At 35.3% G+C, this 15,977-nt stretch overlaps 1 protein-coding gene and 1 long non-coding RNA gene across 4 annotated transcripts in view; one reads left to right on the top strand and one right to left on the bottom strand.

The window, feature by feature from the left end:
• LOC135224565 (uncharacterized) overlaps positions 1 to 11,909 on the top strand; it is a 19,218-nt gene extending 7,309 nt beyond the window's left edge. The window contains exons 2-3 of the long non-coding RNA XR_010316767.1: positions 11,283 to 11,378; positions 11,759 to 11,909. This is a non-coding gene — a long non-coding RNA (uncharacterized LOC135224565). The remainder of the gene's footprint in view (positions 1 to 11,282; positions 11,379 to 11,758) is intronic.
• LOC135224562 (probable tubulin polyglutamylase ttll-15) overlaps positions 4,711 to 15,977 on the bottom strand; it is a 233,454-nt gene continuing 222,187 nt past the window's right edge. For all 3 annotated transcript variants that reach the window (XM_064263671.1, XM_064263670.1, XM_064263672.1), the window contains exon 5: positions 4,711 to 5,641. In XM_064263671.1, coding sequence (XP_064119741.1) covers positions 5,009 to 5,641 — 633 coding nt within the window. In that variant the 3' untranslated portion in view covers positions 4,711 to 5,008. The remainder of the gene's footprint in view (positions 5,642 to 15,977) is intronic.

Genomic DNA, 15,977 nt, shown 5'->3' with positions numbered 1-15,977 from the left:
CTTGTTTTTTAAAGGACAGACATTTCCCGAGTGATGATAATTGTACTGAAAACCCTTGAATGCATATTTAGTTAATATACAAGTGTTATACTTATCAATGATGTGAGAAAGCATGATAGTTTCATGTAGTGTTTTCCCACCACCTTCCGAGAAGAACAAAAATGTGTACTTTCCATGAAAAGATTTGTTTCTAATGCCCTTAATAGCTGTTATAAATTAAGTGAAAAGTATTATGTATAGTTTATAATTTACATAATGCTTTTTACTTAATTAGATAAACCTATGAAAATCATATAATTTCAGATTTTTTTTATTTTGATCCTCACATCAAGTACGTATAAAGGTGGTATCTGCAGTGCATATTTTAAGTTAAGCCTAGCTGACTGAATCATTTCAAGTTCAGATACAGCGTTTTTATGCTATATACTGTCCCCCCCAAAATCTATCAATGATTTGTTCTTTTGCATTTTTTATCGGAAATTATTTTTGTTTTACTATACAGTACATTGTACTTCGGAAGTACAGAATCCTCAGATTACACGGTTTAATGACTTATCCTTGCTATCTGCTTCCAAACCCTTGGAATTACTGCATATTCCTGCCATTTTTCATGACTGTTATTTTTTTATTCCTTTAAGGTACAAGTCTACCATTTTGTCTGTGGTTACGGGCTCCTTTCTCTCGTTTTCTTGAAGACTGTGCTACAGAAGATTATTAGGTTGCCATCCCATTGGCCTTTGCTCTTAAAAATTATTGATTACCTTCCACAGTGGTCCCGCCCGTTGCGGGTGATGTGTACCAGAACCCGCGCGAATAGGTAGAATCTGCAAATACTTGGAACTAGTGTTTCTTGTTTCCGGAACTTTTCTGTATTCCGGGATATCGGGAAAAATCAGGCTATTTATTTCCCGGGATTCCAGGAATTCCCGCATCAGGTGTTATTAAAAGGTTTTATACTAAGCTCTATTAATGCTTTAATATCTCAAAGAGCTACAGTGTATCATACTTTCAAAGTATGTAAGTGTAAAAATAGTGTAACAGCAGTAAACTAGGCTGTCAAATGTTACATGTGGTTGATCAAGCACAATTTTATTTAATCTCATTTAATTAATCAGAGAATTAAGTTCTATTAGTTTTCATTGATATTATGGTAAGCATTATATTTAAATTAAATCAGTGTAATTTAGAATTAGAAGCTACTGTAATAGGATAATAATCCTTGCTCCATTAAAACTTACTACATTAATGCTGATTTCAGAAGCTTTTAACTTTTGGAAAAATAAAATAAACTAGAATTTTTTTGAGAGCTACATAAAATAAACTAGAACTTTTTGAGCTACATAAAATAGACAAGAATTAGTTTGGGTTACATAAAATAAACTAGAATTTTTTTAAGTTACATAGATTACACTAAAATTTTTTGGAGTTGCATAAAATAAACTAGAAATTTTTTAGAAATTTTTTCAAGTTAAATAACATTATCTATGAGTTATTGATAAAGTAGCACTTCAAAAAACACAAACAATCAATATTGCGATCAGTTAACCTGGTTCTTAGTTTTGTAATAAAGAGTCCAGCAGCTAAAAAAGCCCGTTCAGCTTCAACTGAAGTTGGTGGTACATTTTTGAGGGCCTGGAATATTTTTTCTAAGTTTTGTGTTCTCTCTCCTGTTACCTCAAACACATTAAATTCCTTTCCTATATGTTTGCAATCATACTCCTTTTTGCACTGCGCCTTGTAATAGCTGTGTATCGGAAATATATAATATCAGTAAAAATTCCAGGATATCAACTCAAATCCCGAGAAATATAAGGCACATTTTGCTCCAAAATCCTGGGATTCCAGGATCCCGGGAAGGAAACCCTACTTGGAACCCCCATAAAAATGCTAAAAACACCCTATTTTCTTAGTTAAAACTCAAGAAAAACCCACTAAAATTGTTTATACCTGGTTTTTTAAGTTTTATCACAAAAAGTGCATTTTATGATGAAACTGATAAAAAAAACAATAAAACAGGAATTTGTGGATATTTCTCAAGGAAAAATACCACAAATAGGTGAATTTCCTGCAAATAATGAGTAGACATGGTCCAGAGAGAAATCCGCCAATGTGTGAATCTGTGAATCTGAAGAACACAAATATGGGGGCCCCACTGTATTTCCTCCATGACATCAAACAAAACGTACATTAGCAATTGGGATAATTTTATAGTAAATTAAAAACATCTGGTACTCACCATATTTTGCATTCAGTCTGAGCATTGTCATCAATATCCCCTCATTAGAATAAGAGACATCACACATTTGTTATCAAACAGGAGACCAATCAGTTCAAGATTGTTCAATGCAGGTTGGAACTGACTGACTTTAAGCTGAGGGGAAAAGTTCAGGAACCATATTGCCACCTTAAAATTGAAGAGGAGGAGGGTAGAGCATATGGACGATGAGATTGTAGATGTCAAATGCCAAGGAAAGAGAGAACGCTTGTCAGAGAAGGCAATACTAAAGAGGTTTGGAGAACAATAATAGTCATCTGCTGAGCAGATTTGTTACCCTAAAATATATCACTGAATACTTTTAGGACTGGATAAAAAATATTGTAGCACAACTTTGTGTTTCAATTTGATATGCCTCATGAAATTAATGGCATCCTTAAACCCTTTAGTTTAACACGTTGCAGGCTCCTGCCTCCTCTTCCAAGGCAACATCACACTATATTGCTTACAGGCTCTCCTTGAGTGTCATTAAACTCCTTCCCAGGAAGCTTCTGCTTCATTCACCTTGTCAAACCCAGATCCACATGACAGCCTCACAATGTCTTTACATGCTCAAAACAGAAAGGATCCCCATGGTGTTCATGATGCAACCAGGCTGTACCTTCTGGATGTTGTTCAATGTAGAGGGCTGGACTTCATCCAAGATACCAACCAATTTCACTATTGACATTAAAGTTTCTCAAATAATCATTCACTGTTCTAAGAAATAGCATCAAGAAACTGGACTAGGATCTCCACGGTGTGCCACTGACAGTATTAAATGTTGTGATGATCCCTAATCCAGACTTGATAAGAGAGGTGGTACTGGGAAGAAAAAGTATTTCATTGTTTTCATATTAAGCATCCATAACCTTGGAACAATTCAAAGCAATCTTGCTGAGGGAAGGAGACCCATTTGGAATGTTATTTAATCTAACATGACATTCCTGGGCTTGCAAAAGATAGCCAAACGCCCAGATTAGTTAATGGCTGTGAAAATTCATGCCATCAAACAGGATTTCAAAGACTGTTCAAAGCTGGCTTCATAGTGAATCCATCCAATGACAAAGAATCTCTGAATAGTGAAGTAAAAAGCCTATTGTATTAGCTTCATATCTTAACCACTGGAAAGAATTTTTAAGTGATAAAAATCTTTACCAAGCTTGAACCCTGGTACAGGATTCCATTCCCAGGACAACACAATTTTAATACATATTCTTCAAGAAAAGACCCATTCCATCCCCGTTCAAGGCTTGCTTGATGCTGTAACAACCATCACAAATCTGTTTCCTCAGGATTTCCATTAACATCTTAGCAGCTTCTCCTATTGCTCAAAGTCCTAATATCAGTCAACCCTTGTAGTCTGGTCTTAAAGCTTGACCCTTGAGATGGGGAAACAGAGATATGGCCTTTGATGTTATCTTCTTTCTGGGTGGGTAAGCTTTGACTTCCCCTGGTTCCTGTCCAGCACTCAGATGAATTGGACCTTCTCCATCTCTTTGACTGGGTCACAAAGCTTTATGATCCTCTTGGTAAACAGAAAGAGCAAGTTCTGATAGAAGCAATAACAGTACTGTATCTTTCACCTTGAGAACAATAAGCACCATTGATTAAATAAGTCTGACTGCCCCAAAAATGCAATTGGTATCTTCTACTTCATTGCTTCACAATATCTAGCTTCATTTCTTAAAACTTGGAAGCCTCCAGTACATTTGCACTATGTAAGGGTTTACAACCCTTTATACACTTGATAAAATAACAAAATGCATATATTTTTAAATTCACAACATACTGGCCCAAAGTTGCTGGGATAATGCTCAAGATGGTATCAACAGAAACTGACATACAACATGGCCAATACTTAAGCTTGTAAGATAACAGTATGCCAAACAGGACAAGCATGACAAACTGTTTATGTATTCTGATGTCTCCTGAGTGCATTAATCTTGGAGATAAAGTGAATTTATCATTTCAAAATTAATTTTGCCTCATTATTCTCAAGAAGCAAATATTTTAAGGGAAAATAAAAAAATCATAATCCAAATATGTAACCTTATTAGTAGGTATAAGTGCTTTTTTTTAACCAAAATTTTCAATACAACACAATATCAGGACCAAATACAATTTAATAATAGGGGCTTTAATATAGTAAGATATCCTGGAGATTTCTTATTCATGGCAAGTTGCTGATGTATGATAACAAACAATACTTTCTTCAGCTTCACTTAATAAGTACGTAAAACAGATGTGCATTCAGTATGTATTCCCAAAACTATGTGTATCCATTTTATGGTTTATCAGAGTGCTCCAGTCACTGGAAGAATCCAATTTTCATTAAATCATTAAAAATGCAACACAATAAGCCATGAGCTGGCTTAGGGAGGAAAATCACAATGACATGAGTTTCAAAGTTAGATAAGGCCGTTAAAACCGTAGAAGAGAAGAAAAACTGGGGCATTTGTGTATCAAATTTATTGCTGAGTAAAATGCATCAACATTTATTGTATCAAATTTATTATCAAGTAAAATGAATCAACATTTCACCACAAAGAGGGAAGGGTAATAGGTCAAGAGTACTTCACCCAATGTACAAAACATATAACTTGTATATTATATTTTTTATGATTTTTTTTCTTGATCAAAATTATTTGTAAAAAAATACTTATTCATCTGAATACCTATATAATAATAATGAAATGTGCTTTTAGTAATATCTAAACAAGTCCATCAATGATAAACTTAAACAGCTTACTTTTATGAACAGAAAGTTTTATCCATGAGGCACTTCCCTCGAAACCACTCAGTCAGCAATGTGTTTTCTGGAGTTAGACCGCTCATATTTGCTGGCTCATAGGCATGGTCTGGATTGACAGGCTGGGGCACAACTCGTCTACATTCCCCCCGGTACTTGTGTTCCATGTATGCATGGGTTAAGATGGACAACTGGTCTTTCGAGAGGCATGGAAGGCACAACTGACATTCAACTTTGTTACAAGCTTTAATATCTACACAGCTTGTGACACAGTGATCAGCAAACACAACTAAATCTTTAGAAGCTGCTTGCATTTCTGCTTCATCTTTAGATTGAGGCAGCAAATTACTAGAATGAACAATGCGACCAATTCCTACTAAAGTGAGTAGGTTAAAAACCACCTGCTCATACAACAATCTATTTTCTTTAAAATGAGATGAAGATAAATTGGGTGACATATTAGCTTCCATCAGATGAACTTTCAGCTGATCATCTATGACAAAATCAAAGCGCATCATTTCAAAGAAATTTGATGGAGACGGATAATGGGAAGTTGCTTGTATCAGAGATGACTCCTTACTATAAAATGCATTACGAATGGCATCTTTTACAGCATTCCACACAACATCTGGATCCTGTAAAACAATAAAAGAGAAAATGAGCCAAAAAATCACACTATTAGGGCATAATCTAATCCCATTACATACTACGTATTTGATACTATTTAAATAGTTACTGAATGTGCGTGGCAACTACCAATTTAGTTTCACTTTTAAATTACTGTATATTCTATGATCAAAATTTAAAATATGTAAACTAATTTTGAATATTTTTACTATTACCCACTGTCAAATGGCTGGGGTGCTCCTAAAACAATAATTACCTTCTCTGTTTTTAACTTCATTTATTACTTACGGCCCTTTACAATACTATGTATAACAAAGACAAATGTACACAGTTCTTACTGACCCAGTTCCCTGGCAGCAGACTCTTCCAACTGTTCTAAGCTCAGGCTACAGATGGTCGAGGGCACCAAAACTTTATCTTTTATAGAACGTGAAAATTATCATACACTGTATGTATGGGGACCTGGAACGGTTCCCTAACAAATTCTAACTTCTCAATAAGCTTTTCCTGAACAGAGAGGGGAGCAGAAGGCAGAGCTAAAGAGAAAGTCTCAGTACTAACTAAGGATTAGCAAAAGAATAGCCTAGACTGAATGAGAATACAGTGGGCTTACACCTGGTTTTTTTTAAGTTTTATTACAAAAGGTGCATTTAATCATGAAATTTATATGAAAATTCAGTAATTTGTGGATATTTCTCATAGAAAAATACTGCAAATACACCAATTTCCTGCACATAATGGTTATATAAGGTACACAGAGAAATCCACAAATACGTGAGTCTGCAAATCTGGAGTCCGCGAATAGTGGGGATTGACTGTAAATACAGACGAAGAACCTGAAGTAAGGGAGAAATGAAAGGTTGGTGACCTTACATAACTTGTTGCTTTTGCAATCTATCTGCTTCTCTTTTCTTCCTATCTTCCTATACTAACAAATTTATGCAAAAAGTCCTTCAAAAATCCCTATTTCCTCACATCTATTCTCAAGATCGCACTTTACGGCACAACAACCGGCGCAGTGTGTATCTCATAAAAAATTAACATCCTGCTAACACAGTACATAATCACTGCTACAGAACCTGACGTCCTTAGCCGTGAAGGCATTGGAAGGCATCCTAAGAAAAACATGTACATTACCATGATGGCACCAAACAATCATAAAATGAATGCCAACAAGTGTCTATACACAATGGCAGTAAGGAGAATTCTGACAAGAGCTAAAACATTCAAAACACACAAAGGTGGGGAACAAGTGTACTTGACAATCATCTGGGTAGTAATGTGATCTTTTATTTGAACGCCGACTCACCTATCGGCACGGAGATATAAGCTATCTTTAACAGTAGGTAAGATTCATAACAAACATGGTTCTTTCTCTGTACATAGAAAAGCTAAGAGCAACAGAAAAGTATCAACCTTTACCATCTCACTTTCAGATGGGATATTAATTACCTCTATACCCACAGTGGCTGGTGTAATCTTTCAATGATTGCACAAGAGCAACACAAATTATGTCTTCCTGGAAACCAGCCTTCTGGGAGTAGATGTGGACAGTAAAAATATGGATACTGTTTCTATGGATGACCAGCACCATTTACCTAGTGATCCTAAATGTGACCCAGAAGTAAACCTAATGTTAGTACTTTAAATGTTTAAAAAATGGAGACTTTATGAGACTTAAAATGATAGCTTATTTACAAAGAAAATCTAAAGAATAATCTTAACTTTTACATTTCTCCTGACTAAGGGGGAGGTAGCCCTTGAAAGTTAAATAATTTTGTATTGTTTAAATAATATTTTAAAAACCCATTGAGAAAAAATATTTTTGCCTCTTGCATCATCATTATATTAGAAAGACAAAGGTCTTCTTTGTAATATAATGATAATGCAAGTAGCACATATGAAAATGCAAACTAGTTATTATTATTATTAGGGCTTAGTTTTTCCAGACCTTTGAGTCTTAAGTACTCTTCTCGGGCTGGTTCTCAGAGATTAATCCTGAGAAGAAAAACAAATTTACTTTAAGAAAATAGTTTTATTTGAAAAATTTATGATGTTAATTGAAAAAATCTTTGCTTTCACCATGAATACTTTTCATTTTTGAATTCCGTAGATAAATTTACCTTTGTTGGGTCCAATTTGGGCATTCAACAAGTAAATGTTGCACTGTCATGGGTGTTTGAAATCTATTACACTTCATTGGGTCAGCACGTGGTGTTGACATCAAGTGACTATGCAAGAATCTTGTGTGTCCTATATGGAGCCTTGTTAGGATTACCTCTTTTGATCTTTCTTTTTGTGAAGATATCCTCCATGCATACACTTCAGTTTTTTATACTTTTAGGCTTATTTGTGGTTGGCACTAAGGACCATTCTCTTTTCCAATCTTGGTATATCAATGGTTTGACAGAAGTTATTCAGTCTGACACTGGGGCATGTATAACTGTTGGAGGGATAGTGCAGGCTAATTTGGCAGCAGAGTCTGCATTTTCATTTCCTTTTATTCCTACGTGTCCTGGAATCCAACATATTTCTATTGATAATCCTGATTGGAGGAGTTGATGAATTTTTATTTGTATTTCTTGTACTATATTTGGTTTACTGGTTTATACTGACTTATTGCATCTATAGCACTACGTGTCACTGAAAATAGTTGACATTTGCTCTTTTCTCAGATATATCAGGAGCTATTTGTATGGCTATGACTTCAGCAGTAAATACTGATATTAAAGGTAGGCTTCTTTTGATTAACATATTTTTTTAATATGCAAATGCTCCTACTCAAATTTATTTTTGGAGCCGTCTGTACATACCATGAATTTGTCTCCTTTTCTTCTAATGTGCTCCAAAGCATGTTGGCGGTACATTTCTGTACTAGTCATTTGTCTTTTAAGTAGGTAAGATAGGGAGGTACCTATTTTTATTTGTTTTAACATCGATGGTGGTGACAATTCTATTGGTGGCTGAAAAATTGGACTTATGTAAGTTCATTAGGTATTTAGCTCTTTTTGGGAGAGCTAGTACTTCAGTTTCTGGATTATAATTTTGAAAGCAGTCAGCTGCAGGAGATGATCCTGCTTGTAGTGAAAGACCTCTTCGTATTGTCATCAAATTATGGTGATGTTTCAAGGGCAACACACCTGCCTCTACCAGAAGTGAGCTTGTTGGGGATAATTGGAATGCTCCTGTGCACAATCGCATGCCTTCATGGTGCAATGTATCGAGAGTTTTTAATGTTGATTCTGAGGCAGATGAATATATTGGATAGCAGTAATCTATTATGGATAAGACTGTTGCTTATATATTGTTAATAAAATGTCTCGATTTGCTCCCCAATTAGTGTGTGATAACTTTTCCAATATGGCAAGGGCTTTGATGCCCTTGGCTTTAATGTATTTGATGTGCTCTTTCCAATTCAAATGTTGATCAAATATCACTCCTAGATATTTTATTTGTGTACAAAATTTTATTTCAGTGCTATAAAGGTGAAGTTTGATTGTTTGATTCTTCAGCCATCATTTGTCTTTGTAGAAGATGATTGCTCTTGTTTTATCAGTTGAAAATTTAAATCCAACTGAATTTGTCCAACTACGTACATATATTTGAAATGGCAGCATTGAGAACTCTCTGAGCATGTCTCAAATTGCTACTCGTATAGTAAATAGCAAAGTCATCAACATATAAAATGTTTTTTTTACACCACTTGGTAAATTTATAGTAGTGTCATTAATTGCTAAAGCAAATAATGTACAGCTCAAGACAATACCTTGAGGGATTCCTTCTTCCAGTTTATAGGTTACTGAGTAGGAATTTTCACCTCTTACTTGAAAAGTTCTGTTTGTTAAAAAGTTCTTAATATTGGTAAGTGGCTCTTAATCCCTTGGAGTGGAGTTTTTGCATGATGTTATGTTTCCATGTTGTATCGCATGCAAACTTTTTCTATATAAAAAAATATAGCTACTGTTATTTTTTTTTTTTTTTCAAAGTCTTTTTTGATATTGTCCTCTGAATGTGTTAAGGGATCTAGGGTTGATCTACCAACTATTGAACCTGATTGTGTTGGTGTTAAAATGGATTCTTTGGTTATTACATATGTTAATCTGGCATTAACCGTTTTTTTCCAAGATTTTGCATAGGCAGCTTGTTAGGGATATTGGTCTAAAATTCAATGGATTACTTGTATCTTTTCCTGGTTTATTTACTGGAATTATTATGGTACGTTTCCATTTATCAGGAGAGACATATTTAAGCCAGATACTATAATAAAATTTTAATAAATATGATTTAGCTATAGGAGCTAATTTTTCTATCATTTCAAATGATATTTTATCATATCCTGGTGTGGAGGGATGACATGAGTTGATGGCATTATCTAGTTCAATGTTGAAAATATAATTATATTCCAGATCTTCAAGAGTTTCAAAATTGAGTATTATATTTTCTTTTTGTTTTCTGATATTTTGAAAATGTATATTCAGGCTAGAGTAGGCAATGATGTTTTCAAAATGTTTTCCAATTATATTTGATATTTCATAAGTATCATGGTATATTTTTCTATTTAGATGCATTACACTTCTAGGAGGCCTTATATGTTTTCCATTGATTTTCCCTATCTTTTGCCAGATATCCCTTGTGGATGCGTTTAAGATATGTTCTAGACATATTCTTTCCATGATGCGATTTTTTCAGCTATTACTGTTTTTCTAAATTTGGCTGTATATTTGTTATATAGTGGTTTAATGTGGTTAATTGTTATATTTGTTATAACTAATTTGTTTAATATGTTTATATTATATGACATTTTGTTGAGTGATTTAAGGAAAGTTTTGAGTCTGTTAAGATTGCGACCCAATATATGTTTTATTTTGCTTAAGGTTGTTAAGGTTGGATTCCACCATGGGACAGGGGATTTTGTGGAATGTGATTTGGTTTTTGGAATGCTTTTATCTGCAGCATTTATTGTGAAGTTTAAGAAGGATTCACATGTAGTATTGTGATCTTTGTTATGCAGGAATGGTGGTAGTATGTTTCGAGTGTATAAGAAATAGTATTTATCCCAATTAGCTTTTTGGATATTATATCTTGTAGGTGGCAATATTTTGATATTACTTAAGTAGCTCAGAATGATTGGGAAATGGTCATTTGTGTATGAATAGTCTAGGACATTCCATTCAAATTTCTCGGCTACATCATTTGAACATAATGAAATGTCAATTGAGGAAAAGGTTAGGTGTGTATTTGAAAAATATTTTGGAACTTCACTTTCATTGAGACAACACAGGTTGAGTTTCATTATAGATTTTTCTATGTTGGTTCCAGATATGTCAGTGGGGTTATTAGTATCCTGTAAAGGATTATGTGCATTAAAATCTACTACTATAAGTAGGGGTTCGTGTATACTATTGCTAATACAATATTGTTAATAAGTTCAAAAAAATCACTGAAATTTGCATTGAAATTTGGTTGGTTATATAAATTAAAAATAGTTTTACCAGACCACTTGAGCTGATTAACAGCTCTCCAAGGGTTGGCCCAAAGGATTAGATATTTTTATGTAACTGGGAACCAATTGGTTACTTAGCTACAGGACCTACAGTTTATTGTGGGATCCGAACCACATTACATCGAGAAATTAATTTCTATCACCAGAAATAAATTCCTCTGGTTCCACGTTGGCCAAGCCGAGAATCGAACTTCAGACCACCGGATTAATAGGCGAGTGCGAAATCCACTCGTCCAGATATGGTATGTTGAAAGATTCATATGTTTTGCTATTATGAACCTATATAGCTGTGCCTAATTTTCCACCGTCAGTTGGTGAATAACAATTTTATAGTGTTGGATAATTGTAGGGTTACTTCCTATATGCTGTAGACATATGCACATAGGATTGTGTTCTCATCCAATTCTTTATAGATTCTTATTAGAAGTCCCTTTATGTTCCACTGAATAATTTTATATTCCATCATTGGGGGAATTGGTGTTACATTCTGTAAGTTGACTACTGATTTCACTTTGCCTCGAAGTTTGTATGCATTTGAATTGATTTGTTACTTTTTTTATTGATATATTTGTATGCTGATTATTGTTTGTTTGTATGGTGCTTTTACGTTGCATGGAACCAGTGGTTATTCAGCAACGGGACCAACGGCTTTACGTGACTTCCGAATCCCGTCGAGAGTGAACTTCTACCACCAGATATACACATCTCTCACTCTTCAATGGAAAGGCCGAGAATCGAAAACGCGCCCACTGAGGTGGGACGCAAACACCATACCAACCACGCCACTGAAGCGCTTGTATGCTGATTATTAGATTCAGTAGTTGTTTGTTTTCATAATTAAATATTAATGAGTCTATCTTTGATTTTATAATTTCCTTTCTGTGTTTTATTAAGGATTCAGAACATAATTCCTTCTCATATTGGTGTGATATTGGGCATCTTTGTAATTTAGTAAAATTTTCTATACAATTATGTACTGCGTCCTCTGTTTTGATGGGTAGTTGGTTGTAAGTACTTATGAAGCACTCATTACAACCACAAGATAAAGCATGTTTGGAGATGTTAGCCATTGGTTTAGCTTCTTGGTTTGAAGCATTTGATCTTCTAGCTTTGGAATTTTCTGGTTTTATAATTCTATTGGTTCCCTTTTTTTGTGATAAGGAATTCTGGTTTGGGGGGCCACTCAGTATATTGCCACCAGTGTAACATCTGGGTCTTGTGGATGGTTGGATTGTAATGGTTGTTATATTTTGGTTTGGTTTGATGTTCTGATTTTCATTAGTATTAGTGTCGGGAACACTATTATTCCCGTTGTCTGTTGGGATTTTCAAGGAGTGGTTATTTGTTTCCTTACTGTCCAGGATGCGGGTGTATTTCAACTTGTGATGAGGATAAAATAATGTCTTTTTTGAAATGTTCTCCTGGTGTAGTTGGGATTTCTTTGAATAGATTTGCTTTTTTCCCTTTAGGTGGTGTTAGTTCCAGTATTCTTTTCTTTGTGTTCATTTTGACTATTATAGTTCCAGTATTCTTTTCTTTATGTCATTTTGACTATTATTATTATTATTATTATTATTGTTGGACTCCTCTTCCATTAAATAATCGTTTTCATGGATACTTAAATCTGCAACGTTAGTAGAAGTACTATTGGGTATGGTGTCATGCTTGTTTTGGGTTTTTGTATTATCACTGATATGAAAATTACTGTGTATGTCCATATTATCTAGTTGATTGATGTGATAGGTATTTTGATTTTTTGTTACAGTTGAGTAAGAGTGATTTTTAGATGGATTATTGACTCCTCTTAATTTTAGCTCAAGTCTAGCTTCTTTGACTGTTATTCCAGTTCTATTTATTAATAATTGTAGTTCCTTGTTATATTTGAAAAAGGAACATTCTTTAGATTTAGCGTGGTGGGGTAGTCCACAGTAATACAACATTTAGGGTAATTACATTTTCAATTGTTGGTGTTTACTTGATGTACAGACTGCACATATTGCCTTATTACGGCATTTTTTATATGTGTCCATACCTTGAGTACTGTGTAAAAATTAGGGGTTTCAGAACAAATGGACGCACTTCTCTATTTTACCCAAGAATTTTTATTTTAAAAGGGAGACCTTGGCCTGTAAATTTTATTTTGGCAATGCTGATCTGTATTTATGTCCCTCCTACTTGGAACAGTGTATATTTCCAGATCATGGATGTTGTTATATCTCAATTTTAAGAAGTCTAGTAGTATTTGCTTCGAAGAAAGCTCTTCATGTTCATTATTGGGCAGAATGACTGAACCCTGTACACAATTCAGTGTATCATGGCTTGTAACAGTTATTTTTACATTACATTTTTTTGGGTCCTTACTTAATGTTTGCTGCTTGTCTATTTGAATTGGTGGGGTTATTACTTGTCTTTAGTAATTCATAATTGTTTTATATTATATAGGGCTCCATAGTTATCATACTAGTGTCCACCATTTGGTTTTTGTTTTCTCCTTTCAGATTTTCCACACACCCTAATGGGTGATTTGCATTTGAAATTGTGTTTGGAACAGTGTGTTCCTGATTATTAATTTCATTATTTGAAGTGGTATAAAGGAGAATCGGGAGTAAACTGCCAAAAGTTGTCAACTGTGCCTGAGTTTTTCCATCATGGGGTCCAGGGGTACTTAAACTTTTACTTTCTCTATTCATTCGCATATATTAAAAAAAATTTATAAATAAATCAATAAATAAAAAATCTTGAAAAGATATCACTAGCTTTTTATGACATGAAATCTTCCGCCAATGGCACAAGTGAGAATTGACTTCCTAATGTCCGCATCCCTAACCTACTCCAAAAGGAGGTGGCATAACATGATTAGTATGGCCCAAGTGTAAGCAGAACCCTCTTGCTAGGACTAAGAGTATTACAATAACACAATTATCCCCATTCTAATCACATTATGGGCAAACCGGACAGAATGCTGAGAGTTAATCCTAGGACCAGCCCCCCCAGAATCCGTGGTCCAGCTCCACAGAAGAGTTCCGCCTGAAAAAACAGGTCCAAACATTGTCGGGTAGATGATGGATCTACCACAGTTCTCACTATTTGGCTTTGGATTTCATTACATTTCAAGCCATAATATGTTTTCTGATTTCTTTGTATGTAAATTTTGACAAAAGTGGAAAAATCCACAAATATTAATCAAAAGAAAGTTATATACGTAATATATGGGACCATTGGGATCGAACTTAGGGAAAAATTCCTGAGGTTCGAGAGTCCCCTCACCATGTCAAGGTGGTCCCAAAAAAGAGGGGGCTGACTAGTTAAGAACTGAAAGAATGCCATATGTGATAATCAGCATAGGAAATAGCTTCTTATACTTTTACAATGCCAAGGATGACCATTGGTTTGGGACAGTAGTAACTAGACTGAAGAAATTACTGTTTCACGAAGGCCAACTAAAGGAATTTTTTTGTCTGGTGGGACCATAAATATGTTAACATGTCTCAGGTCCCAACAGTATCCTCTTCAATTATGACATCAAACCTTCCCTTGATATCTTATGTTTCACCTCGCCCGTCACCAGAGAAGAGATGTCAAGTAGTAATTCACAATCTGCGCTCATAGGTGACGCTAGATGCCATAGTGGAGAGAGTCAAATTTCTCACTGGCTCTGACCCACTCATCTCTCATGAACTCCCATGCAGAAGTAAACATAAAGTGGCTTACAGGATTACCTGCCTATTTCAACACCTTGACGTTCTTAATGGCAAGAATTTCGGTCCTAATATATTAGTTTCAAAATATAACCTAATCAGGGACCAACCACCACCAGGGGAACTTACTGACACTCCAACCAGAGTCATTTCCACCGCAAGTGCCAGCTAACCCCCCACGGCGAGTGACTGCCCACTCCCCCTGGCTAACGACCCATACACCCAAATGATCAGCGCATTCATCTCCCATCTTCGTGAGTAGCCATGGATCCATTAAACATACTCTCTTGGAATATTTTTGGCCTCAAGTGGAACATTCCTCTCCTAAACATTTTTGCAAAAGCTTCAAAGGCATCATTGCATTGCAAGAAACACTCCTTTGGCCACATGACCTTGCTATCTGCGATTCAATTCATGAAGACTACAAAACCTTCTCAACTTCATCGATGCAAGTTACAGATCAAATCATAGCCGGTCGCCCGAAAGAGGGCCTTTCTTTCCTGTGGCACAAATCGTTAGACAATATGATAAAGGTGATGACCTACAGGAGTGACAGATTGCTGGTTGGAGTGTCAAGTGACAGTAGGGAACTCTAAAATCCTAATTATTAATGTTTATATGCCATGGGAAAATAACAATAATTTTGATCATTACTGCATGATCCTAGGGGAGTTACACGGTATTATTCATGATTCTCCTGCTGATCATATTTGTATAATCGGAGACCTTAATTCTCACACCACAAACAATTTTATAATGAACTTACTCGCTTTTGTCAAAATCATGCTCTCCAAATTAGCGATGTAATGCTCCTCCCTCCCTCCTCCTATTCACATGTACATAATAGAGTAGACGTTATTACAACCTCCTGGCTGGACTACTGCATCACATCTCCACAACTTCCTGATTCTATTATGACCTGAAATATTCGCTATGATCTTGCAACGGGATACGATCACATCCCATTACAGGTGTCATTCGGTACCCCATCCTCCCTACTGTGAGCCCCCTAACTGATCGCCCACCAGCGGTAAACTGGGATTTTAAAAACCAGCAGAAAACCAGATACTTTAGGGCGACCACGGAAACCAGGTTGCGGTCAATAGCTCAACCGGCAGACGCCTTACTTTGTACTAACACCAA

The sequence above is a fragment of the Macrobrachium nipponense genome, chromosome 12 (genome assembly GCF_015104395.2).
Source record: "Macrobrachium nipponense isolate FS-2020 chromosome 12, ASM1510439v2, whole genome shotgun sequence".
Taxonomy (NCBI): Eukaryota; Metazoa; Arthropoda; class Malacostraca; order Decapoda; family Palaemonidae; genus Macrobrachium; species Macrobrachium nipponense.
This window is presented reverse-complemented; position numbering and strand designations above follow the sequence as displayed.